Raw genomic sequence first — 26,222 nt, 5'->3', positions numbered from 1 at the left:
GACCTACATCAGGATGGGAGTTAAATCTCATCATCAAATGCCAGTTACCCACCCTACCTGATCCCTGAATTCAAATATTCAAATATGAATCCCTGACTTCAAATATTCTACCAGTGACTTTGAGAAACTGGTTATGACATAAATGAGAGTGGAAATGTGGGGTCACAGAAGTTATTGGAAACCTAAAATCCATCTTGGAATTGTCATTCTGTTAATGAAAATCTGAGCCTCAGTTTCCTCACCTATGGAAAGAATCGGTTGCTTGACCTATGGGTTTACGAAGAGGCCTGGATGAAAGACATGCACGAAAGCACCTGCAGTCAAAAGACTTCTCCATGGGAAGGAAAGAAGCAACAGCCAGACAGGACACACAGCAGATGAGGGCTTAGACCCAAGGCCCCAGGTAAGGTATTTGGACGAGGGAGGGGGCAGGGAGCTGGCTGGCACTGAAAGCAAATTTTCTGGGAAGGTCAGAGCTGCAGCTCCTTCCAGAGCTACAGCCCAAGGTATCGTCCTTGGGGTTGGGAGTTTGCGCCCCAGCATCTGGTCCTCTGCAGGGCTGATCTTCCAAACAAATGTCTGCCACATAAATCAAAGCCCTGGAAGAGTGTGCTGGTAAGACAAGTTAGTTTTCATGGAGTTCTGTGAGCTCTAGATGGAGACGCTTGCAAGGAAGACACAAAAATCGCCCGTGGGCTGAGGGGGAACATTGTCCTTCCAGCTTTCAAGTGTTCCCTCCTCTTAACCAGTTTCCTTTGTCCCTTAACGTGATTATGTTCTTAACAGGGCTTAGAAATTTTAACTGAGAACATGGAAACACACTGCCCACTAAAATGGGCAGAAATAAACACGATCTCTTGAACTTTCATTGACTATAGACGCTTCATCAAGGAGGAGTCACTTCACACATTTCTCAGTCATTGCACATTTTTCCCCTGATGAGACCCATCCTTGGCGACGAGGTACTAGGGAACCCTGCCTGCAGCAAACAGAAGCACCTCGCCGCCAGTCAACACCCAATAACCCCCATTGCTCCCGGAGTCTTGGAAAACGATAGAATTCCTAAATTCCAATTTCTTCACCAAGGAGAACCGCCCACTTTGAAAGGTCCTGCGCCCCTGCGCGGAGGGGAGAAAGTTCGCCCCTTGTTTTGTGCTCGCGCGTGGACCGCGGCAGCCCATTGTCTGCGGCCGCCGCGAGGGCTCCGGTCTCCCCGCGCCCCGCAGAGGGAAGCCCGGGGCCGCTCCGAGTCACAGTTCGCTCCGGGCGCGCAGAGCCGGTGCCCGCGGCGCGCGCGGCTCGGGGCTCGGGGCTCGGGGCCGGGGCCTCCCGGGCTCCCCGGCTCGGGGGAGACACATGCGCACGGTCGGCCTCTTTGTGTGCGCCGGGCCGGGCGGCGTCGAGGCCCCTTCCGAAGCGGGCAGAGCCCCGGGGCGCAGCGTGCGCTCCGGCCCCGGAATGCCCTGGAAACGCGGCCCTGGAAACGAGCCATTGTCTGGCGCGGGCGGCCTCCCCCCGGCAGCGCCCCCGCCGCCCCTCGCCCGGGCGCCCGGCCGGGGAGGGGGCGCGGCGGGAGTGTCCGCGGGCACCGGGCGCCCGGGGAGCGCGCGGGCCGGGGGCGCGGGCGGCGCGGGGCCGGGGGCGGGAGCGGCCCCGCCGAGGCGCGGGCGATGGAGCGCGTCTGGCGAGCGTCGCGGAGCCCCGCCACCCCGCGGGGGGAGCCCGGACGGCGCTCGGCCCGCCCCGCCGCCCCGCCCTCCCCGCGCCGGGAGCCGGGTGCGCTCCGGCCAGCTGAGCGCCGAGCGGGCGCCGGCGCGGCGGGTGCGGCCGGGGCGGGCGAGGGGCCCCGCAGCGCGCGGCGCGGGGCGCGGGCGAGCACCCGGACGCGGAGGGCGGCGCGGCGGGCGGCGCCGGGCCGCGCTCCCCGCGCTCCCCGCGCGCGGCCGCCCGCGTCCCCGCGTCCCCGCCGGCGGCCGGCAGCGGCGGCTGATGCGAGCGCGGCGGACGGCGCCCGTGGACGCGGCCAGGCGGGCGCGGCGCGCGCCGGCCCCACGCGCGGGCCATGGCCTCCAACTTTAACGACATCGTCAAGCAGGGCTACGTGAAGATCCGCAGCAGGAAACTGGGGGTGAGTCTCCGCGGCGCTCCCGGCCCCCGCGTCCGGGTGGCGCGGCCCGCGTGGGGGGCGGGGGGCCCGCGGGGGCCGGGGCCGGGGCCGGGCCCGGCGCCGCTTGTTGCTCGCCGGCCGGGGGTCCGCGCGCGCCCGGCGCGGGGGGCCGGCGGGGCCGTGGCGCGGGGGGCGCGGGGTGCTGCCCCCGCGCGCGGGCTCGGCCCCAGACCGGGATGCCCGCGGGCGCAGGGCGGGTCCGCGCGGAGACGGGGTGCCCCGGGCGGGGGCGGCGGTCGGGGCCGGCGACCCCGGCGCGTCCCCGGGAGTGTGCGCCCGGCGGGGGCTGCCCTGGCGCGGCGGGGGCAGGCGCTGCCGGCTGTTTACACTCACCGTTTCCAGCCCCGGCTGCCCAAGCCTGTTTGCAAATTCCCTTTTGAGGCTCCCCTGGCGCCCGCCGGCGACGGCCCGCGAGCCCCCGCCGCCCCGAGCGGTGCCCGGGCCGCTCCCCGCCCGCCCCGCGCGCCCGGACAGGTGTGTGTACCTGCGCGCGGGCAGGTGTGTGCCCACGGCCGCCGGCCGGGCGCGTTCGCGACGGCAAAGTTTATGGAGACCTGCGCGCAGTTCTTCCCTGGAAAGGTGCTCTGCCCGACTCGAGCAGGGAACCGTGGGCACCCCGGGGGTTCCAAACTTGTCTAGTGACCAGAGGTGGAGGTAAGAGGAGCCCAACCAAGGACGGCCGTGGAGCTGGGGCGGGGAGCCGGGGCGCTGGAGAGGGGGGCGGGCACCTGAACCCAGAACTGCCGGGGCTGGATCGACCTTGGGACTAGGGGGGCCGGTCTGGACCGCCAGGGGCCGGTCCCCGGGGGGAGCGCGCGGCCGGAGCTGGCCCCCCACACCCGCCGAGGAGGGCCGACGCGGAGCCGCCGGGGAAACTGAGTTGGGGGGCTCGGGCTCTCGCGCCTCCAGGGCTGGCCTTTGACCTCCGTGCCCGCGGAGCTCCAGGTCTGCGAGGCTCGGGGATCCTGCCTGCGCGCCCCGCTGCGTGGACGAACCCTGGGACTTGGAGGCGGGAGGAGGAGGCAGGACTTTGGTCCTTTTCTCAGTAAAAAGGGAAGAAGAACATGCGAGCCGAAGGCATCCTTAGAAAACTGGATCAGGTGGGAAGGACTCCCTGGAAGAGGAAGATCCCCAGGCACCCCGAAGCCGCTTTGTGGGGAGTTGGTGGGTGCAGGTGTGGGGGCAGGAGGCGAGGCAGACTCGCCTCTTTGTGCCGCCTCTGCTGCGCAAGATGCACACTGTACCCCAAGGACGCAGGGGCCCATTCTGGAACTGGGAAAGTGGAAAGTGGAAAACGGGGTGACAACAAGGCCCCCCCTCCCCAGCCCGGCGCCTCGGCGCGCGGCTGCGCACCCCGCGGGGCAGAAGCGAGCAGGCGCGCGACCGAGCCCCGGCCAGGTTCTTGGAGCTGCTTTGGGGCCGAGGAAAGCGTCTCCTTTTCCAGGGGATGAGGGAACCCACGTGTGAAGCTGCAGGGGCTGCTCGCTGCCGGGGCGCAGTGCTCAGATCCGCCCCCCGCACAGCCTCCAGCCCGAGAGAGGCCAGGAGCTGAGCGCCCGGAGTGGAGAACCAGCTCGGGAACTTGACCTTTGAAGCCCTTTGCTCTCCCACAGGGTGCTGGCTCAGCCTTCTCGCCCCTCCTTCCTCTTGGAAATCTCAATTGCGTCTGACACCTCAGACATCATAAGCTAATGGGTGGTTTAAATCCCCCGGGGAATGTGGAGCTTCCTCCACAGAGTCACCGTGGACAGGGCAGGAGAATAAGGAACCCAGCACGGAGCACCCCACTCCCTTTGCACCCAGGGCGCTGCGGTCTGTAGGATCCTGCTCGCCTCTGCGCGTTCCAGGATTTCAGGCCATGAAAAGGGAAGAGGCCATCCTGGTGATGAGACCGTCTGGGAGGGGGAGCGCTGCATGCTTCTTGGATGACTGGCATTTGCAGTCTTTGAAATGTCCTTCTGCCACCCCAGTCCCCCCGAGGTGTGTGGGATGTGCATTTCCATTGCCAGAGCATCTCTTTCCATATGCAGCGTGCGGCTTTGTTTTCCGAGGACAGCCCCTAGGAAACAGCCAAGGCCTGTTTCTGTAGGGATTCACTGCGTTTGTCTTCCTTTTCTACTTGAGAGCTGCAAACTTCAGAGTTTACTGTTGAGACAGTTTCACTGTCCTTTAATACCAAGTCAATTTTTTTTTTAAACTAAATTGACCTTGATTATTTTGGAGAATATATATATATATATAAAGATTGTAGCAGCTTTATTTATTCCAGCAGAATACTGAATATCCTTAGTCTTCAGAGGAATTCAAATAACAGAACTTCTCACAGATGGTTTGGTGAAGTTATGTGGGTTCCATAAGAGAGGAAAACTCAGCACATACTGTGAAATGTATAGTCCTATCCCAAATCGTATGGCAATTATCAAAATGTTAATAGTTCATTTTCAGTGTTAATAATGTATGTTACTAACTTTATGGATTCAAGATCTATGGACTTCCCAAGCAAAATATATTTTACTTCAAAGGATACATAATCTTTTATGTTTTTGTTCAAAACTACATTTCCACATACAAATAATTGCAATAAAATGCACAGAGATTTGATTAATGATGGGCAGAAGTCATGTTTTTCAAAAGCAAATTTTAGATCTTCCCAAAAGGGGAAAGAAAAGCTGGGTACAAGGCTAATTGTATCATAGACAATGATCACATGGAAACATATTTGCGGAATAAATATTATACCCTTTACTGACAAATAAGTGCTTCATATTATGCTGAATGGGGGCAGGCAGGTCTCCTGCCCTGTAGGCTTTGGGCCAGCCCTTACCTGGGGCTGTGGTGGAGGTGTGGCCAGGTGGAGGTGTGGCCTGGTGGAGGAGGCTGAGATAGCCCTAATCCCATGTCTTCTCAGAGAATCCAGTGCTACCTGTTGGGGATATTTGCTCTGCTGGTGATTTGGGTGATGCAGTGAATGTTGACATTTTTTGAATGTTTACTTTGAAATTTGTTTTGACTTATAGATCAGTTATTTCATCCATATAGGAAAATAATTTTTGGACAAAATACAGGCATTTTGTTGAATTTTACTGTGGTCTTTTAAAATTATGTTTAAGTTACTAACTTAAAAGATTTTCAACCAAAGACCAATGACATGACTTTCATAAATATAGATGATCATGTCTTTAAATTTCTTTACTTTCTGATAATATATCACTGTTTCTATGCATTCACTGTTTTCCTTTCGCATTGCCTGCTTGTCTTATCGCTCACAGGCTACCATGATGGCCAGCATTTTCTTTTTTCTGAGAAAAGGACACTTAAAAAGACTAACAAAATAAAACAATAGCATGTTGGTCGATATTGTTTATCTGTTAGCCTTAATGATCTATTTTATTCTGATCTGTGATGGGTTAAATTCAGTCAGCAAGATTTTGTTGCTAAATTACCAACCTGTACTTGATTTGCATATAAACTTAGGAACTCAATCACTGAAACCATGATAAGACATGGCTTGTCACCTCTACATTAAGAACAGAGACAGAAAAGGGAGCATCACAGGTCACCCTGGTCTCCAGGGTACAGTTCCAGCCACTACTGGGCCAGGTCTGCACTAATCTGTCTCACCCTTATCCGTGAATCCCACCTAAACACTCCAGTGTGAGTCTTCCCAGGTACACTGACAAATAATCTGGTACACAATTGTTTTTTCCTATTAATCAAAGTCAAGTGAGGCATCGAAGGACTGTCTCAGGAGAGGGTGGTATCTCCATGATCAATTAACCAAGTGATCATGGAACCTGACAATTGGTCTGCTGTTGATCAAATGGCATACGCTGGTGTGTGTGTGTGTGTGTGGAGAATATTCTAGACTTGTATTAAGTCAGGTTTACAACAGCGAATGCCTCCTAATCAACTACTCGTGATACCGCATGAAACCTCAGTGTCCAGGGACCTCCATACTCTTAAGGCCAAAAGCCCACGTTCTCAGTTCTAAGGGTCCACGCCACGCAAGCCACGCCACCTGCACAAAGGTAAATAATCGGATTCTAGTGTGTGCAGAGATTTTTAATAGCGACAGAGAGGAGGGTAGAAAGATTTCAGTCATTACAAAGTAGACACATGGCCACCTCCTTCCTTCCTGCCCCCTATTCAGAAAGTCAGGTCTTTTGCATGTTGGGAGTCAGATTTGGAGTCTGGAGAATAAGGAAAGCAAGATAACAGAGGAACACTTTCTGAGTATTGGATGAACACCGACTTTATGAGCGGAATATTTATACAGGATTGTCTCTGTTTGTTTCAACAACTCACTGTGAAGTCATGTAGCTCATGCCCTCTTTCCTTCTTTGATTAAAACCTCAAGATACCGCCATTCCTGGCTTGATTGCTGATCTCCTTCCTTCTGTCTTTTTACAAAGAGTTTCCTTTGTTGGTGGAAGATGGCAGTTTTTGCATGACAGATATTTATGAACATTCACTTCTGTAGAAGATCACTCATTAGTTTAGTGGGGGATTTCTTGAGTGTGCGTTGGCACGTTTTTTTTTTTTTTTGGTTCATTAGAGCGCACAGAAATTTCTCTGGTCTTCCAAATGTCTAAATACTGCTTGTGAAGGGAGATTATAAGCTACCTGATATGCACTATCCACTTGCCAGGAATAAGATGCCATACATTTATTTGAAATTAAAAGTATAAACAATGTTTGAAAGTTGATCATTCAGAAGTTCAGAAATGTCAGGATCACTACTCCAGGTGGGAATTCCCAATCTATGTATTAAAATGTGAAAGTTATATGAGACATATTTAAATTTACTCATGCTAGAATATAGTGTCTCCTGAGCATTGTTTCTGAAATGGCTCTGTTATATCTATGGTTATTTATCATCTACCTCTTTCTCATTAAGTATGGATTTATAATGTAAGAAATTCTAATTACTTGAGTTTTCTATTTTATTTTAGATTGTTATTCATGGTGACGATTGTGAAATATGTCTACTTTATATACATCTCACTTATTTCTGTGTTTGTCTTTCTCTACAGACATCACTGGTTACTAGAGTTTTAGAGTAGAAAAGGCCTTTATGCTATATACAACCTCTCTATGCTAATTTATTTGCAACTGCACGAGGTAATATTAGAAACTCAATGATCTACACTAGTGAGATGTTTTTACTTAAAAATAAATTCCTCTGCATGCAGATAGACATACCTAAATGTTCTTTGAATTTTCAAAACATAAGACATAAGCAAAGCAAGTCTAACTGTAAAAACCACATCCAGCCATTTTGCTAGAATTTGATATTAAATGATCATACCCGTTCAATACCTGGGGGAAGTCATTAAATCAGGTGAGACTTGAGGGTTCCTCAGTTTTTATCTTGGCAGATTTGCACATGACTGCTGGCAAGGCGAGCCCTAAACAATGGCATTCCTGCAGTCTAGAAGGCTCACGCTCAGGACTTAGGGATGTCTTCCAAATTACGGAGATCAATTGTGGGTGAAGGTAATCATGGAGTAGTCAGATATCTTTGCAAGATTTACTTTACCAATTTCCTTAAATGTCTTTCAGAATGGCTCAGTAATGGTTGATATTTTGGGTTCGTATAAAATAACATGAAGGAAATAGGTTAGTCTGAAGCCTGTGTATTTGAAATAGGCGCCATCTCTTTGAAGTATTTTTATAATGAAATGTTGCTGTGTTTGGATCATAATAAGCCATGTAACTATTGGATATGCATCTCTTCCGACTTTCTGCTCACATCTGCTTCATTTTAGAAACTACAGAAGATAAAAATATGCTAAATAATTAAAATACAAATAAAATAACATTTCACCATGTACAGATAATCTCTAGATTTTATAAATTTTAAATCCTGGTTCTAAGGAATGTGAAAAGAGTAAATTCTCTCAAATGAGACAAAGTTATTGAATGAGTCTATTGTCATTTCCTTACCCTCTGTTTGGCTGCTTTTGCTGTCTTTCGTCACCATATTTGTTTTTTCTTTGGTGTGGGGCCCAAGAATTCTAGGGAGATAACATTTCCTTTCACTTTCGGTGTGAACCTCCACTCATTTTAAGTTTTAGAGTAGGATTACCCTGTGAGTAATTCATTTTTATATCGTTAACACTGTTCTTCAATAAGAATCTATCACGGCCTCCCTGGTGGCGCAAGGGGTTTAGACACACAGCCTATTAAGCTGTCCGCAGCCACTGCAGCACAAGTTCGATCCCTGGCCAGGGAGCTACCCACATGGCGCAGCAGACCTCTCCTGACTTACCCGCTGCTCCCCTCAGCAGTATATTTCAGTCAGTCTGCCTGTTCTGCTCCCCACTCTGTCTCTGGTGAATCCTCTCACCCCCTGCATCTCTGGCCTGTACCCCAGTTCTTGTATGCATGAATAAATAAATCTTTAAAAAGAAAAAATCTGTCACCTGCCAGTTAAATTGGATTGAATAAGAAATGGTATTTTGGTATTGGTGGAGAATAGAAATTCATTGAAAAGAGAAAACAATTGTTTCCATGTTACTTGAAATTAATATTGGTTGTAATCTTCCAAAACCTGCCTGCTATTTTGCCTGAGTTTATTGCAAAAAACTTGGCTAATATTTTAGCTTAACAGCAAAGCATCTGGAAGGGCAAACACATGGAAGTTCAGTTGAAACTTGATAAGAAAAACAGATCACCTTGCCTATTGGCATACCCTGTATTGGATAACTTATAAAAAAATTTCACTTGTAGTATAGCATAAAATTGTCCCAGCATGCTTTTGAAAGTAACTTTAAATTTTTTACCCCTATTTTATTTATACATAAACCCAAATCCAAAAGATGTTAAAGTAAATCAGCCAGAGCTAGGCACACATCTTGGGCTTATACACTCAGATGTAGGTGTTATAACTTCAGGTTTAGTGTTCTGTCCATTAAAGGTCAGCTTCCACTTTGCAACATATGTGAGCAGCAAGCAATGAAGCTCTATGTCCTATTCTGAGTAATGGCTTTTCTTTGATTGCTAACATACTGTAAAGCTGGTACCAGCCTGCCTTTCACTCCATATGGGGTATTTGCATTGCAGGTCAAAGTAATGTTGGTGGGTAAGAGGTGGGGAGACAGATGATGGTGGTCGAAAGCATTGCAGGGCATCTTAAAACTTATCATCACAAGAAAAACTACCCTAACTCTGCGAGGTGACGGATAGTAACGAAAAACCCGCTGCGGCAATCACTGCTGAGCCCAGACATGCAGCAAATACATTTCTGCCTGCTGGATGGATCGCAGTTAAACTGAAAGAATCACCGTGACAGGAAAGAAGCACTGTACAGATATTTCTCCAGATCATTTGAATGGACATGATTTCATTCACTCCCTCTTTTGAAGAGAGAACAGACGTCATGACTTCATGATTAGTTGAGAGAGTCTATAAGTAGGATTTATAACATTAAGAAAGTATTTAAACCTATTTATTTTAGCATTACCTTTATATAAGTATGCATGTACTCTTCTAGATATTGAAAATGTGACAGCTAAACAACTTACATAACACAGGTGTGGTTGGCCCCTGTACTATCTACATTACCTAGCCCTCTGTGTAATACATGCTTGTCAGCTGTGACCGGGCATGCAGGCACACACCGAGCTGGGACTCTCCTCACTGAGTTGGAGGGCCTGGGTTTTGAACCTGAACATGTTCTGAGTTTCCGAGGGTTGGTTTGTTTTATGTTTATTCATTTATTTCTTTTTGGTGGGCCACGGTTACTAACCGGTGCCATTCAGGGAGGGTTATTTATTTTTTTAGGAAGCAAAGATAATGTGTGGCATGTTGGACTACTGTAAACTACTAGAAATAATGTTGTTAGTGCCACAACTTCTGAATTGGCATTCCCGAATTCTAAAGTTAGTCATCCAGTAAGCAATTAACAGCCTGTAGTACTTTATAAGGTGAACACAAAAAGGATAAAGTTTCATTGAGAGACACAAGTGTTGTGGGTGTGACTTCAGTTTTCCTGACACTCTGGGTCATTCTTTCACTGGCTGTCTTGCTGCTTGGCTGGTCCATCTACTGGCAACATGGCGGCTCCTGGAATTATCCCCGCTCCTAATTTCTTTGTTATAATCTAAGTAATTAGTATATCATGGCTTTTAAATGAGACTTAACTAAAGACTCAGTGTGTTCTGCTGAGCGCTCTGGTGGTTTCCCTTACCGCAGTTCAGTGCTTCAGACTTGGCTGAAGAGCAGAATCCACAGCAGAGTCCATTTTGTGATCTTCACAGACCTGGGTCCATGGCTGGGGGGTCAGAGGAGTTGCTACAGCGAAACCCTGGTTCCTGATGTGGGAGCCGCTGCTTTTGTTCTTTCATTTGTTATTTGTTTCCCACTTGCTTTAGGTCAAGGATGGAAAGGTGTGGGGAGAGAGAACTGGGGCTAATATGTGACAAATACCTGCTAACCCACATAGGTAGTATGTGCTGTTGTGGTTTACAGGGAACGTCACCTCCAGGTTGAGAAACCGTGAATGAAGAAAGCTTTGTGAAGAGTTCCACACAGAAGAAATGGCATCACTAAGCACAGTGTGTCTGGCTGGGTGTGGAGCATTGAGGTGAAGGCCCAGAATAAAGGCTCGTTGTGGTCTAAGATTCCAAGTCACTGATGTGTTTTATAAGAAGGTTAAACGGTCTTTTTCAGTTCAGCAGCACCCCTCACCCTTGGGCGGGTAGACCGGACTGTAGTGAGGTATGAGGACTGACAGGTGACCAACCAGGTATGAGTACCCTGCGAAAGCTAGTGGTACAGGTAGTTGCAGTGTCTTCTCCATGACGCAGAAGTATCTTTCCCAGCATTAAGAAACAGATATTTCACCTATTATTGTTTCCACTGGAAAATCAGCTGTCGGTCTTATTGCTGCCTTTTGCAAATCTGCTTTTAATCCCCACTTTTTAATTTTATTTTTGATTTATAAACATTTTTTACATCATTATCCATTTTTTGTACAGTGTGCTTTCTTTCTCAGAAGTAGTCCCCAAAAACTTCCCACCACCAAGTCCTCCAGAACCACCACCATAGTCTCTTGTGCTCTTCCCGCCCGTTTCATTTATTTATTTATTAAAGATTTGTTTATGCACACAAGAACTGGGGCACAGGCCAGAGGTGTGGGGGGTGAGAGGATTCACCAGAGACAGGGTTGTGAGCAGAACAGGCAGACTGGCTGAAATACACTGCTGAAATGCTGGCTGAGCAGCAGGTGAGTCAGGAGAGGTCTGCTGTGCCGTGTGGGTTGCTCTCTGGCCGGCCGGGGATCGAACTCGTGCTGCAGAGGCTGAGGATTGCTTCATAGTGCGGTGCTTAACCCCTTGCGCCACCAGGGAGGCCCCCACCCCTATCTTAATCGCTCTTCCTCCCCTTCCCCTGCTGAATGTCTCTGATTTATAGAGCCTTTGGTTCTTAGGAGTTTTGCTATGATACGTGTAAAGGTGGTTTCGTGGCATCTGTTCTTCATCAGTTTCTAGCACCTCATGATTCTATGACTTTATGTTTTTCTCCAATTCTGAAAAAGTGTCCACTGTGATGCTTTCAGTGGCCAGTTCTGACCACTTTTTTCTCTTTTCTTCCTCATATGTTATGTCAGTGATGATGTATTTCCTGTATTTCCCTGCTTTTCTCTCCTTTCATCTTCTTATCTCCTGAAGATTAAGGATCAATATTTTCCTCTGATTTCTTTTCAGTCCACTAATGTTCTATTCAGCCGTGAATAATGTACTGTTAAACCTATTCATCTTCATCAATTCATGTAATTTCTGGCAGATCTAGAATTTTCATTTGATCTTATTTTTTAAGAACTTCCTGTAGAAATAGATAATCGGTTTTATCTGTGGTGGTCTTCAGCCCCTTCAAACAAATGTTTTTGTATTTGTTCAGCACTTTCTGATCCAGAATTTCTAATCAGCAGTACAGTACGCAGGCTGGTGAATCACCTCGTGCTCCATTAACAAGAGTGGAACGTTCGCAGCTGGCTGAATTTTATAGAGATCTCCTTGTGAGGAGCGAGAGGCCCGATGGTTCTCCAGAGCTTCTCTGGGAGTCAAGAGAGTTGACTGATGTTCTTCCCTCTGTGAGACCCTGCCCTGTGCTAGTTTTGTTTTGGAATATTTTCAGCCTCCACAGTTGAACTAGGGTTTGTGGTAGTGAAGATGAAGAAAAATGAAGCTATTTGAGTGATGGGACTAACCACACTGTGGCAGGTACTTTATGTGTCTAGTCTGCTCTGCCTCTGTATAAAAGTGGAGGAAAATGAGGCAAGAAGCAGTTAGCTCTAGCACTTGACTTCATGAGCAAGACCAAATAGCTCAGCCCCCTGAAGCAATGGTTCCTAGCCCCAAAGGCACATCGTAATCACAGGGGAGCTTTTTGAGTTCTGTTGTTTGTTTGAGTAAATAGCAGTATCAAGGTCTGCACCCAGTGGTTCTTATTCCATTGATCTCTGGGTAGTAGGATTGTTTATGTTGTTTGGTTTGGTCTTAATCTGTCCACATGCTTCTAAAATGAGCAAAGTGATTTTCACCAGAAAAAATGTCAAAGCTACTGATTTATCATTCTGTATGGCCTCAGAAACCTACTGAACTGGGATAAATAGATGATCGTATGTCTCCATCTGCAGCTACATACATGAACAATAAGAGTAAGACATTTGCTTATATTTTTATCCAGCATTTGAACCTCCATCTAATTATTTGGAGAGCATCTCCATATTATCAATATTATGGACTTAGAGATAGAAAATAATGCCTTCCATGCTAGAGGATGAAATGCCCAAAATACCCCTTGCACATGTTTATTGCAGTTAGAACCTGAGAAATAAGGTAGTCATTTCTGATCATACCACTAGACTGAGTGAGTGGCACCAGAGGCACCCGGTGGAGGAGTTTTCACTGGGGATGGCATTTCTGCAGGATTTGTTTGTTGATTCAAGAGTAGAAGCTTGCAAACAGTTGACCTGCTGTCCAAAGGCAATAGCCCCATCAGGAGTCTTGAATGACTTAAGTGATTAACAGTGATTACATTTTGACATAATGCAATGAAATGGATCTTCCTTTTGCTGGCGGGACCGACAACACCCACACAATCTAGCACCTGGGCGAGGGGAAGGATGCTGTTCAGTGATGGGCTGAGGGACCAGAGGGAGCACCCTTCTCTGGGGCTTCAGATGACACCCCTGTCCTCTGGATACACACCGAGCAACTGGTAGTCCACAGTTTTGAGTCAGTGATTAAATTAAAACTCTAGTACAGTGAGTTCATGTAGTAAATAGTACTTATAATACTATGCAGTTTACTTTAAACATCAGTGGAAATGTGCGCTATTTCATTTTAAGCACAGAGAGGTCAAAATATTGACCTTCCAAATTCTGGTTTTGGAAAACAAATAATCTAAAGAGATGAAAATAATATTTGAGGGTCAGCATGGATAGTTCAAAAGTATTTACCTCAAATTTAAAATTCCTATATTAAAGCAAGGTTAGGAAACATGTAAAAGATGGATTTGGGGCTTACAGGTATCTCTTAGGGATTTGCAATGACACAGATATTGATAGAAATATTTCCCATGAATAAGGTCCTGCGGGAGCCCTGGTTAGCACGTCAGCACCTATTACCTATCAGCCTCCCAGCCTGCACCCTTCGGCTGCTCCATGGCCTCTGTCTCCAGATGTCTACACAAGTTTGTCTCAATTTCAAAAAAGAGAGAAAAGTAACCAAGGAAAGCAGGACGGAGGGGAGAAGGAAGAAGAAGTATGTCCTCATAGTGAGTAGTTAACGATTTTGCTGAGCAGGTTGGCTGATGCAGTAATAATGCTGAAATCCAAGCCACAAGGGTGTGGAAAATCTAAATTTGTGCTTCGGCATAACACGTAACTCTCTCAATAAATGCATGAGTAGGAAAGGATGATTGAATGGAGCACTGTTTTCATTGCCACATGTTAAAATGGGATGTGCAAATGGCTCTTTCCTTCCAAGTGAAGACCCTCCCCCACCGTCTGTTAGTCTTTCCAAGAAAGACCTTGAAAAGTGGGAGAAGATTGTGATCTTGGGGTGACACGTGTTTGCCGACTACCAGCATGACTTAGCTCCGCTCATCATCCAGTCGCTGTGACCATCATGTTGTGTATTACATCCCCAGGTGTCAATCTTATTAATCGTATAACTGTCTGGAAGTCTGTACCCTTTGTCCGGTATCTACCCATATCCTCTACTACCCACCCCTAGTTGCCCCATATTCTCTGGTTCTCTGAGTTTGAATTTTCAGATTTCACATATAAATTAAATTATGTGCTCTTTTTTATTCTGTGTCTGGTTTGACTGAGCATAATGCCCTCAAGGTTTATTCATGTTGGCTTATAGGCACATGAAAAGTCCTTATTAGTATAATAATAATAATAATAATAACATAATATCATTATAATATTCTTCTTATTAGAGAAATGCAAATCAGAACCACAGTGTGAGAATGGCTGTTATCCAAAAGGTGAGAAACAACAAGTTTTGGAGAGGATGTAAAGAAAAGGGAAACCATATATATATATATATATATATATATATACATTTTTTGGTGGGAATGCGAGGTGGCATAGACATTGTAAGAAATAGTACAGAGGTTCCTAAAAGAAATTAATAAAAATTCCATAATCACACTATTCCATTTCTGGATATTTACCTGATTAAATTAGAAAGCACTAAATTTGAATAGATGCATGTCCCTCCCCATGTTTATTGCAGGATTATTTACAGTAGCCAAGCCAAGGAAACAACTTAGGTGCTCTTTGACAAGTGGATAAAGGAGATCTAGTGTAAACACACAGTGGAATACTATGCAGCCTTAAAAAGATGAAATCCTGGGCCTCCCCTGGTGGCGCAGGCAGTTGAATGCAGTGCTGTGAAACTGTTCGCAGCCTCTGCAGCTACGGCTGGTGAGGGTCCCACATGTCGTGGCAGACCTCTCCTGTCGTGCCCACTGCTCCCCTCAGCAGTGTATTTCATCGGTCTGCCTGTTCTGTTCCCTGCTCTGTCTCTGGTGAATCCTCTCACCCTCCCTTGCATCTGGCCTGTACCCCGGTTCTTGTATAAAGAAATCAATCAATTAATCGATCTAAAAAAAACCAAAAAAAGCACTATAATAATAAAGAAAGATGAAATCCTGACATTTGCAACAATACGGATGGGTCTAGAGTGTATTAAATTTAGTCAAATAAGCCAGACAGAGAAAAACAGCACCATATGACTTCACTCATGTAGCATATAGAGAAAGCAAATAGTCGAAATAAATAAAACAAAAATAAACTCTTAGACTATAAGACCAACTATAGAAGAAGGGAATATATATATACACATACATATCTGCAGGGAAGTGAGAAGGGGCGTTGATGAAGTGTGATGAAGGCCACAATGACGTGGTGCGGGACAGAACTGGCCTTTTGCTGGTGAACTCGATGGGGCAGACACACGCGGAGCTCCTCAGTCATGCACATTGACAGTGAAACTGATGCGTGTCCTGATGCAGTGTTGCTTCCATTAAAAAGGTTCCTTCAAGTAATCCCAACAGCGGGACTCCCTTATTTCTCAGGCTGAGTAATAGTCGCCCCTTCTCCATATAGTCACATTTTTATCCATGTCTTGGCTTTCGTGCGCCATGCTTTGGTGGACACGGCAGTGCGGAAGTCTAAAGGATCCTGATTTTGACTCCTTTGGACCTAAGCCCGGGAGAGGCGTGTTGGATCATATGATAATTCTAGTTTTCATCTTCGAGGAACCTCTGTGCTGTTCTCTACCACGCCTACGCCAGTTTCCATTCCTATCGCCAGTGGACAAGGGCTTTTTTCCCTTCACACTCAACAATACTTGCCACTTGCCCCCTGAGAAGGGTCATTTTAACAGATGTGAGGGGGTTTCTCATTGTGTGCTTGGCGAATGCTCTTTGGGGTGTACCTGTTGGCCATTTTTATGTCTTCTTTGGAAAACTACGTACGCCCTCTGCCCAATTTTTAATCTGGTTGTTAGTGTGTCCGTGGATTTTGTTTCAGTTTGCTACTGAGTTGCATGAATTCTTTACATATTCTGGATATTACCTCCTTATCAAAGACATGATTATAACAAATATTTTATCCATCCCATAGTTTGTCTTTTTATTTTGGTGGTGATTTCCTTTGCTGTGCAGAAGAGTTTCTTTTGATGTAGTCTTCCTCTCTCTCTGAATTGTGAAAAATAAAAATGATGACCATTTTGCACTTGCAATTCCTGTTTCTCTGTGAAATGAGATTGATAGATGTTTGTTTGCCCACAGGACACCTTAATTACTGGAACCAAGTGTCTTGAACACTCGGCTGAGTCCAGAAAGAAGTAGCAGTCCCTGTGTCTCTGCCTTTGATTTTGAGCACTACATAAGCCACCTTTTCCACATTTTAGAAAAACCCTTACTTAGAAGAAGATAAAGTTCAGCAACATTTCATTGAAATTTCATTTTGTAATCTCAAGTGAAAAATAGATCTCTTGGCTCTATTCCTTTCCCCAAAGTGTCATTCCCTCTGGTGAGACTTAAGGTGATACCAGGTTGCAGCTCCTTTTAAACGACAATAAAGCAACCCAGACTACAAAATAAATAAAATTTCAAAATAAACATCAAAGGAGTTTCAGTTCTTATGCTCTCTGCTGACGGGTTAATTTTACTACCTAGATAGAAGGTTAAAGGGGACGATAAAAATCACTTTTAAAAAATAGCCAAATGACTCTCAAAGCATTGGATATCCTCCATTCACCCGATATTCAGAACCAATCAAAGAAAATAATGATTTTATTTTTTACGATGCAGTTAGCATCTGCAGCATATCTGGTATATATTTTCTTTCTTTTTTTTTCTGGTATATATTTTCAATTAAAATCTCAAGGGTATACTGATCTATATGAGTATGTTAACTAATGATGTATTAATATGGAACATGAAGAATGAAGAATAAAAAGAAGCAAAAGAAAAATGGCACTAATTCCCACCCCAGTATGTGCCGTGCAAAGGAGATAGAATGATCAGACTTGGCCATTTTGGCACAAAAGAGGGCAGTCAATGAATCTGCATGAATTGCTCAATAAGTTTACCTTCAGAGCTGTGCGGCGATGGTTTTGATTGACGGGTACAGGAGTATTGGCACTTCCGGAGGCGCCTTGTAATTTTCCCCTCCTAATTAGCTCTATCGACTCCACTGTAATGGGAAGGCGGCTGCTGCAGACAGGGGTCAGCATGTGTCTTATATCTTACCTCTACCATGCATTCAGCTTTCCATCTTTACCAAACACACTTGCAATTTCAACTAAAAACATTTTCTGAAAATCTAGGCGAAAACACTAACATGTAGTTTGCAAACACCAAAAAAACCCCAAGGCTTTAGCTTCTTGGAGGGAGTAAGTTTTGGTTTAAAGCCTACCCAGATGTCTTTTAAAAACAGCCCTGAGACACTGTCTCTAGATGTTTTTCTTCTGTTGTGATGTTTTGTATGTTTCGTTGCTATTTTGAGTATTCTTTTTAAAAAGATTTATTTATTTATGCATACAAGAGCTGGGGTACAGGCCAGAGATGTGGGGGTGAGAGGACTCACCAGAGACAGAGTGGGGGACAGAATAGACAGACTGACTGAAATACACTGCTGAGGGGAGCAGCAGGTGAGTCAGGAGAGGGTCTGCCTTGCCATGTGGGTTGCTCCATGGCCCGTTGGGGTTCAAACTCGTGCTATGGAGGCTGCGATTGCTTCATAGTGTGGTGCTTAACCCCTTGCGCCACCAGGGAGGCCCCACTATTTTGAGTATTCTTTATGCATATATTTATTTTTTAATATTCATTGTGACATTTCAGATAGCATCTGAATTACAACCTCCTGACAACTGTTTTCTAGCAGGGGGAGTTTTCCATTAAGGATCCTACTGACAACTCTGGTTTTAGAATATTGTGCAGTTGCAGTTTAAAGTATGTTTTTTACACATAGTTCCCCTTGAACACAACAGGGAGGTCTGGGGGAGGTCAGGTGTTGCCTTCGCTGGATAGATAGGAAAACCCTGATTCTGAAGGAAGATGACACGGTCTACGTAACTCAAGGCTTTGTTTTTTACACAGATTTCTAGAGCCTTCTCAGAACGGCATAGTTTTAGGACAATGTCATCCACTTTTCACCCAGGAGAGCTGGTGTCTCCGAGGTGCCCCCTTGGCATCCTGGGCTGGGTCAAAGCACACGCTTCCTCGGTAACCCGTAAAAACTGTGAAGCGACGACTTTATCAGGATTCCTCCCAGTGTCGTCTGGAGCCACCCGACATCTCTGTTGCCAGCACTCAGGCTCCCAGGCCCCCTTGTGCCTCAACTCCTGATCTCAAAGATGATGCCGGGAGCGGGGATGTCCTGTCTCTTGAGCTGTGAGACGCGCAGTCTACGGCCTGAGACACGCATCTCGTTCAGCGTGTTTGAGAATTAAGACACTTGCTCTCTCTTGACTTTATTATATTTTTAAAGATTTATTTATTTATGCACACAAGAACTGGGGTGTAGGCCAGAGGTACGGGGGGTGAGAGGATTCACCAGAGACAGAGTGGGGAGCAGAACAGGTGGATTGACTCAAATCCACTGCTGAGGGGAGCAGCGGGGAGACAGGTGAGGTCTGCTGTGTCATGTGGGTAGCTCCCTGGCCGGGGATCGAACTCGTACTCCATTGGCTGCAGAGACTTTACCCCTTGCAGCACCAGGAAGGCCCTTCCTCTTGATTTTAAACATGACAAACTCACAGGTCTGTCGTCCACAAGCAAAAGTATAACCCCAGATAAGGTTCCACTTACCAGATGTGTTTCCTGTGTGATATCATGATGGGGGTTGGAGGGAGCAGGATCCTTTCTCTGATGCTGCTGGCATTGTCCGTGTCTCTGAAACAAGTCTCCCAGGCCTGTTTCCAGAGTACCCGGCATTCAGATGACTGACATCTTGGAAGCGCCCACTGCAGTGTCCGTGGAGGCTAGTGGGGAGGGAGCACTGTGCGAAGGCAGGTCTCAGGTTAAGTGCTGAACCCTCCAGCTCCGAGCCCATCCTCAGCGCGTCCAGCCCGGAAGGCTGCCCGACGGTCACTCCAAGCACAAATAGGTCACATGCGCTCGTGTCTGCCGTGGGGCCTGCGCCCTGGGAGCTGTGATGCTGGTGTTTCAAGCCAGAAATGCTGAGCTTTGTGCCATGAGGTGGTGGCCACGGTGCAGGTGAGCTCGCTGTCTCCTCTTGGGGTAGCCCTTCTCTCTTTGCCCTGGAAAAACACATGTCTGGGTTCTTTATTGGGCACCACGTGGTATGGCCTGGTAGGCTTTTAATCCAGAGCAGGCGCTTGATGGAGGGCATTTTGGTCTCCAGTCTGGCAAAAGAACGGGCAGGAATGTCTTTCAGTGAACATGTCTGTTGCTACTGGCCCTCATCTCAGTGGTTTATTATGGGGCTGCACACAGTAGGCCCTCCCCTGTCTCTGATGCTGCGCGCACACCCCGGCCTGGTTGGGGTCTCCTGGGAAGGATGTGCCCGCTGCGTTCTCTTTCCAGTGAGTTTCTGTTTTTGTAACTTCAGGTTCAAGTGTTGGTGAGACTTTCCAAGGGTTCTTTTTGCTGCCGGCTTGATTAGCCTTGTACGGCTGCCAGATTAATTCTCCTAAATTTCAGTTTGAAACATGTAATTCCCCCTCTTCAAATTTCTCAGGATTTCTCATTACCTAGAGTAATAATTAAACTTAAACTTGTAATTCAGTGCTATCCAGAATCCCTTCCATTGTTTTATTTCGTTTTTTAAAATTATGTACTATCTCAAGCATTCTGGAAAATACATAGGATCATATAACAAAGCTTCCATGTACTTACTATCCGTGTTTTAGCAATGTTACCATAGTGCTCTTTTCTGCTTTACATTTTTTAAGATAGAGAACTGTTGAGAGTCGACCCATTTAAGCCTTTGCATTCACACACTCAGCACATGTATCCAGTATTTCTGTGTTGCTAAATAAGTCTGGTTTGTTCAATTAAGAATTCATATCATACCATAGTGCATAAATAAACCACATTTCCTCTCGTAATGGGTATTCATGAGATTTTTCTGTTTTTGATATTATAAACCATGTTTTGCCCAATAAACTTATGTAATTCCCCTTAATCACGTGTATCCAAGTTTCCCCAGTGGGTAGATGTAGAGTTGCTGAGGGGAGCAGTGGGGAGACAGGAGAGGTCTGCTGAGCCATGTGGGTCAGCTCCCTGGCCAGGGACTGAACTCAGGCTGCCGTGGCTGGCGATAGCTTGATAGTGCTGAGGCTTTAACCCCTGCGCCACTAGGGAGGCCTCTGCTCCAGATATTTTTTAAGTAATAAAATGATAGTTGAAGCATTCATCTATCCCCAGACAGTAGCCTCAGAAGTAAACTCAGGTTGATAATTCTATGATACACTTTTTCCATGTTTGTAAGAGTTTTATGTTGCTTTACAGAGCATATGCTGTTGCTTTGTGCAGCTTTAACTCTATAAAGTTGGAACCAGACAGTACACGACTGCCTGAAAAGTACTTATTTGCTCAAGATTATGTTTGTGACATTAGTCATTTTGATGGTTTCCAGTTTATCCACTGTACCCCTGCATGCTATGAATTCGTGTAAATACTCCACAGCTTACACTTCCTAGTGCAGATGTGCAAGAGTTTCTTCGGGTTATGCATTTACAGTTAGCTTTCCTGGGTCTCGGGCGGAGCATAATAGGTGTTGCCTAGTTGTCTCCCAGGTGATGCATCCTCGGTCACCCCAGCTGAATTTAGCCCCGTTTTCTGCTTCCTCCCCAGCACCTGATAGGATGAGACTTTTTCCTTCCTTGGAGACATGGGACTTTAATGTTGTGTTTCTCTCCAGGCTTGTCATGTTTTGTGTGAGACTGACCAGATGATTGTCCTGGCTTGTGAAATAACTCATCACTTCCACTGTCCGCTTTTCCGTGCCAGAGTCTCTTTATGGAGTATGGGGATTCCGACTCTATTGCAAACATGTGCCTTTGCTTTATACATCTGTCTTCTCTCATGTTGTAGTTTATCTTGAAGTCTGCTTATGGTCTCCTGTGTCTTACCGATAGTCTGCATTTTAATGAAATCAAATGTATCTATTTCCTTTGTGGTTTGGACTTTGCTGTGTCTCATTTCAGAAGTCACTCCTCACTAGAACATAAAATTGCTATTTTCCGTTGTCTTCTGCTATTTTCATGTGTTTCTACAAACAATCGGATCTTTAATCCACCTTGCGCATTCTTATACTATGGTTTAAGTTTGGAATATGTTCCCATATGTATAGTACTTTGCTAAATATTGTTATGTGTGCACTTAATAAATAAGTTCAAATTTTCATGTTTTTGTGAATATACACCCACATTTTTGTTGTATTTGCACTTTAACATCTTGGTGTTGTCTGCTTTAAATGACATTAAGTGACATTTTCCAAATATCTGCTGCTGGTTTAAGTTATTTTTGCCTATCTCGTGTCTAACCCTGATTCACACATTGAAGATTGAAATATTGGGGGCCTGTTCTGTGAAGATGTGGCACAGGTGCCGCGGTATTATCAAAGCAAATAGGGTGAACCCTGTCCCCTCAAAGAATGCATTTAATGAAGGGTCACAAAATAAAACACAGTTTCCATGGATGGTTATACTTGCCTTTTGCAAGGGAAGATGGTGAGAAAAATACAAGAGAATATACCATGAAACCAGAAGGCTCCAAAGTGGTACCCCTGAGAACATTCTCAGAGAGGACACCAGCTGCTTTGGGGAGGATGTGGAGGAAGGACTGTGGACCAGGTGGAGGAGGGCCTGTCCTGTATCCCAAGTTCACCTGTAGCATGGGTGTAAAGTTAGAACACAGCAACCTCAAAGTGGGGTCAATGGGCTTTGGGGGATACGGGCCCACTTGTGCAGGTGAAGTCTGGATTTTCCTGGGCAGGACTGAGGAACGCTGCTGCCCAGAATGTAAGCCAGCAGGGCAAGGAAGAGTCAGCTGAAATTGAGAAGAGCTTTCCTACCCTGCCCACAGACCTCTGAATTGTGAACCATGGATGGATGGACGATTTTGCCACCTGTGGCCCTTTGATCATATAGGGTTTTTTTAAAAATTTATTTATTTATACGTACAAGAACTGAGGTGTGGGCCAGAGATGTGGGGAGGTAAGAGGATTCACCAGAGACAGTGGGGAGCAGCACAGGCAGATCCACTGAAATACACTGCTGAGGGGAGCAGTGGGCGAGACAGGAGAGGTCTGCTGCCCCGTGTGGGTAGCTCCCTGGCCAGGGATCGAACTCGTGCTGCAGTGACTGCTGATAGCTTCATGGTGCTGAGACTTAACCCCTTGTGCCACCAGGGAGGCCCCTGATCATATATTCTTATTTTATATAGTATGTTTTCTTCTGTTGACACCAATATGGCTTGTCACGATACTACCTGTCATTTAAGATCATTTAAAGAGTCACCTCCCATACAAAGCTTTTTCTAGAATTCCTAGACAATCTGTGGAGTTCCTCTCATCCCTTACTATGATTTATAGCTCTTTGCCACTTTTCTTTGTATACCTTTTTCCCTGCTTTTCATCTACTTTATATATTTATGAAATTAATTTATCCTCAGTTATCCCACAAGCTCATTTACTTTGTAAGATTTCACTAAAATGTATCAGCTTAAAATTTGAATATATTTCACAATATTTTATTCATTGCTTCATAATTGATGTATTATTATTATTATTTAAACATTTATTTATTTATACAAGCGCTGGGTACAGTCAGAAGCGTAGGAGGGTGAGAGGATTCACCAGAGACAGAGCGGGGAACAGAATAGGCAGACTGACGAAGTACACTGCTGAGGGGAGCAGTGGGTGGCAGGAGAGGTCTGCGCGCCATGTGGGACCCTCGCTGGCGGCCGGGGATCAAACCGGCGCTGTAAAGGCTGTGGGCAGCTGCACAGCCCAGTGCTCAACCGCTGCGCCACCAGGGGAGGCCCTATTGATGTATTATTTTAAGTATTATTTTAAAAAAACACTACTTTAAAAATGCATATCTTCATGCAATCTCTAACTAGGTTATTGCTGTGTTAATTCAAAATGATTCTGATTTAAAATGTTGAAAATCAGTTTCTGGACTAAAAGTGATCTTAGAAACCATTAAACATACACTTAATTTTCTGATTGTCTATCTCCCTTGATGTTATTTCCCCTTATAGATAGTCGTAAATTGGGCAAGACTATCTTTAAGATCATTAAGATGAACTTAATTTCAGTAAAACCTAGTCTAGATAAACATTTTTAAAAATTTTCTGCAGAAATTCTGCCCTGTTTTAATACCATAAAGAAATTCTCCTACATTTTATTCTTATGGTATCAACTTTTCATTTTCCTAGGGTGAGTTTCCTTTCACCTGGCATAATTCTTGGTTAGTGTGAGGTAATGATCAGGTTAGTGTGTCCATAGTCTGTTTTTCCCCACTTATTTCCCATGCAGCTTTTTGCATGTAGCAGATTTGCATATCTGTGTGGGCTGGATCTGGGCTCTCTGTCTTTCCTGCTGTTGACTTGTGCATAATGAGCCTGGACAGCTCTACCCACCCCCAGGGCGTTATCCTTCCTTTCCAAAGCTTCTAAGGTCTTTTAATTCTTTGTGTCCTGTGCACATTAGGATCTGTTACTCACTTGCCTCAGAAACTTTGCTGAGATTTTCACACAAGTTGTGCTGGCTTTTAAAATTAGAAACACAATTATAAATAACTCTTAGACCTTATGGAGTTCAGCATCTTCATATTGCGAGTATGGAAGCTGGAACTCAAAGGAGTCCATTCAGATAAAATTCAGAACCATTTTGAGGCTAAATTTCCATGAGAAGATGCAAAGGACCGTGGACCATGTTACTAGACAGAGGAGATCCTAACTATGAAAGATAATAAAATGGTAAATAGCAAATCTATGAGAAATAAATGTGCAATCAATACAATACATTGTTTAAAAAGTGTCAGAGATGATTATCTTATAAAACAATCACAGCAATATATTCACTCTCTAGATTATGAGATGCTTCACTTGCTGAATATTTAATGCCCTTTATTCCAACGTAGTGTTCCCCCCGCCTTTCAGACTTAACTGACTCTTAGCCTCCCTTTCACCTCAGAATTCCTCATGGCCTTAGCTCTGTTGTGCTGTATAATGATGAGAGTATAAATTATATGCAGAAGGGAATGTAGATAATAAACAGAGATCAGACTTCTATTCCAGCCCATTGAATTGGAATCCAAGATCAATAATTATTTTCCAAAATAAGTTTTACTTTTATATAATAAAGGGCTCTGTAGTTTCAGTGGGTATTAGCTATGGATGTATCACCCCCTTATCCCTAGAATAACATTTAGAAGTGAGATTGTATAGTCAGTTATCTATTTTTCAAGTTTTAATTTGAAATAATTTTTCATAAAAGGCTTTTATAAAAGTACTAGGGTAGTACAGAGAATTCTGTGTACTCTTCACCCAGCTTTCTCTTACATTCCATAGAATAGCGTAATTCTTTATCTTAATTTTTTGTTTCATTATGTGTGTTAAAAGTTAGCATCCTACATTTAAGTATTATGTTTCTTTAAAACACAGCCATTATGTTAAAGGAGCCTGTGGAAGTTATAATAACCACAGAAGAGGAAGCAACAAAGAAATTTGAATATAATTAAATACTGAGTTTTTCCATAATATAGTTTACAGTACAAATTAGTTTACAATGAAAATTTTCTCAAAATCATTAAACAGATTTACCACTGCCGTTCTGGTGGGTAAAAAGGTACCAAACTCAAGAGATAAACTGAGTGACAAGGGTGAAATTTTAAGCAATTGTTGAGAAAGAGAAGGAACAGATACACCTATCTTTGTATTTCAAAAAAGGTTTCAATATGTAAAATTGATGTTATTCACAATTTGACTGGTAATGTAATGATGGGTGGCAATAGCAGTGCATTAGTTGGTGCTAATGCCTAGAAGTTAGTGTTCAGAGTTTACAGATTTAAACTCTGCACTTCACAAAAGATGTTATCAATGAAATGAAACAGAAATTTCATTTTAAAAATAAATTAATACAATTAAAATGTATTTTATTAAGACACTTATTTGCATTCTTGAAACACTAAAATGGATGGAGTAATTAAAGAGTAACTCCCTAGTATTTCATAATTAAAAAGAAAGTGAGTGTGTGATATATTTCCTGGCCAAATTGGTGTGATGAAAGCAAGGGTTAAGACCATGCACGTGTCTGATGTGATTTGATTATGGTGAAGCCACAGGATGGTACTTGTGATAAGTGTAGTGTGAGTGAAAACACAGAAACTGGCCACTGCAACCTTTACTTGTCTTTAAAAAGATTGAATCACTGTGCTCTAATGGGTTTGCATCAAATTTAAGTCTATATGTTAATAAAATTAAGTTTACTTTCAGATGGAACTAGAGCTCACGCAAGCCTTCTGGGGCTCTGTTAACACACGCGCTTACCCTCCCTGAAACCAGAGAGCAGAGAACTCTTGAAAGCAGTTTTCAGTTTTCCTCCCTGAATTATTGTTTGGGCATTCAGTGAAATTCTTTACATTTTCATTTTTTTTGAACTGAACAGCACAGACATCCTAGTTTTCACTTCTGAAAACCTTTCGCTCAGATGTTTTGCCAGAGCAACTAAGGCATTGTCAGAAATGGCCGGCAACCTACAGGTGTGTTTTAAGTGAGCAACTATTTCATCACATTCAATTTTGTAAGTAAACTGCAATGCAATAAAGACTTGAAGCTTAAAAAAGTGGCTGAACATGACCTAGAAGAAAGTAAATCCCATGCATGCCTCCTGGCATGCTGTCCTTGAAGGGCACTGCAGTGTCTTTTGCTGGAAGAGATTCTGGGTCGGTTCCCCTTTGTCTGAGCAGAACCGTGCCGGGCTCTGTGGCTCCGGTGTCGCGGGCTTTGCTCTGTCCGTGTCTCACGTCCATGACAGGAAGAGGAAACC

The 26,222-nt window shown here is 45.1% G+C and overlaps 1 protein-coding gene across 1 annotated transcript in view; it reads left to right on the top strand.

The window, feature by feature from the left end:
• The first annotated feature begins 2,003 nt into the window (after positions 1 to 2,003).
• The window catches only part of DOK6 (docking protein 6), a 329,181-nt gene continuing 304,962 nt past the window's right edge, over positions 2,004 to 26,222 (top strand). The window contains exon 1 of the mRNA XM_037508418.2: positions 2,004 to 2,128. Coding sequence (XP_037364315.2) covers positions 2,063 to 2,128 — 66 coding nt within the window. The 5' untranslated portion in view covers positions 2,004 to 2,062. The remainder of the gene's footprint in view (positions 2,129 to 26,222) is intronic.

Source organism: Talpa occidentalis, unplaced genomic scaffold (assembly GCF_014898055.3).
Source record: "Talpa occidentalis isolate TD23 unplaced genomic scaffold, MPIMG_talOcc4v2.1 talOcc4.13, whole genome shotgun sequence".
Classification (NCBI taxonomy): Eukaryota; Metazoa; Chordata; class Mammalia; order Eulipotyphla; family Talpidae; genus Talpa; species Talpa occidentalis.
Note: the sequence above shows the minus strand (reverse complement) of the source record. Positions and strands in the feature narration are given on the sequence as shown.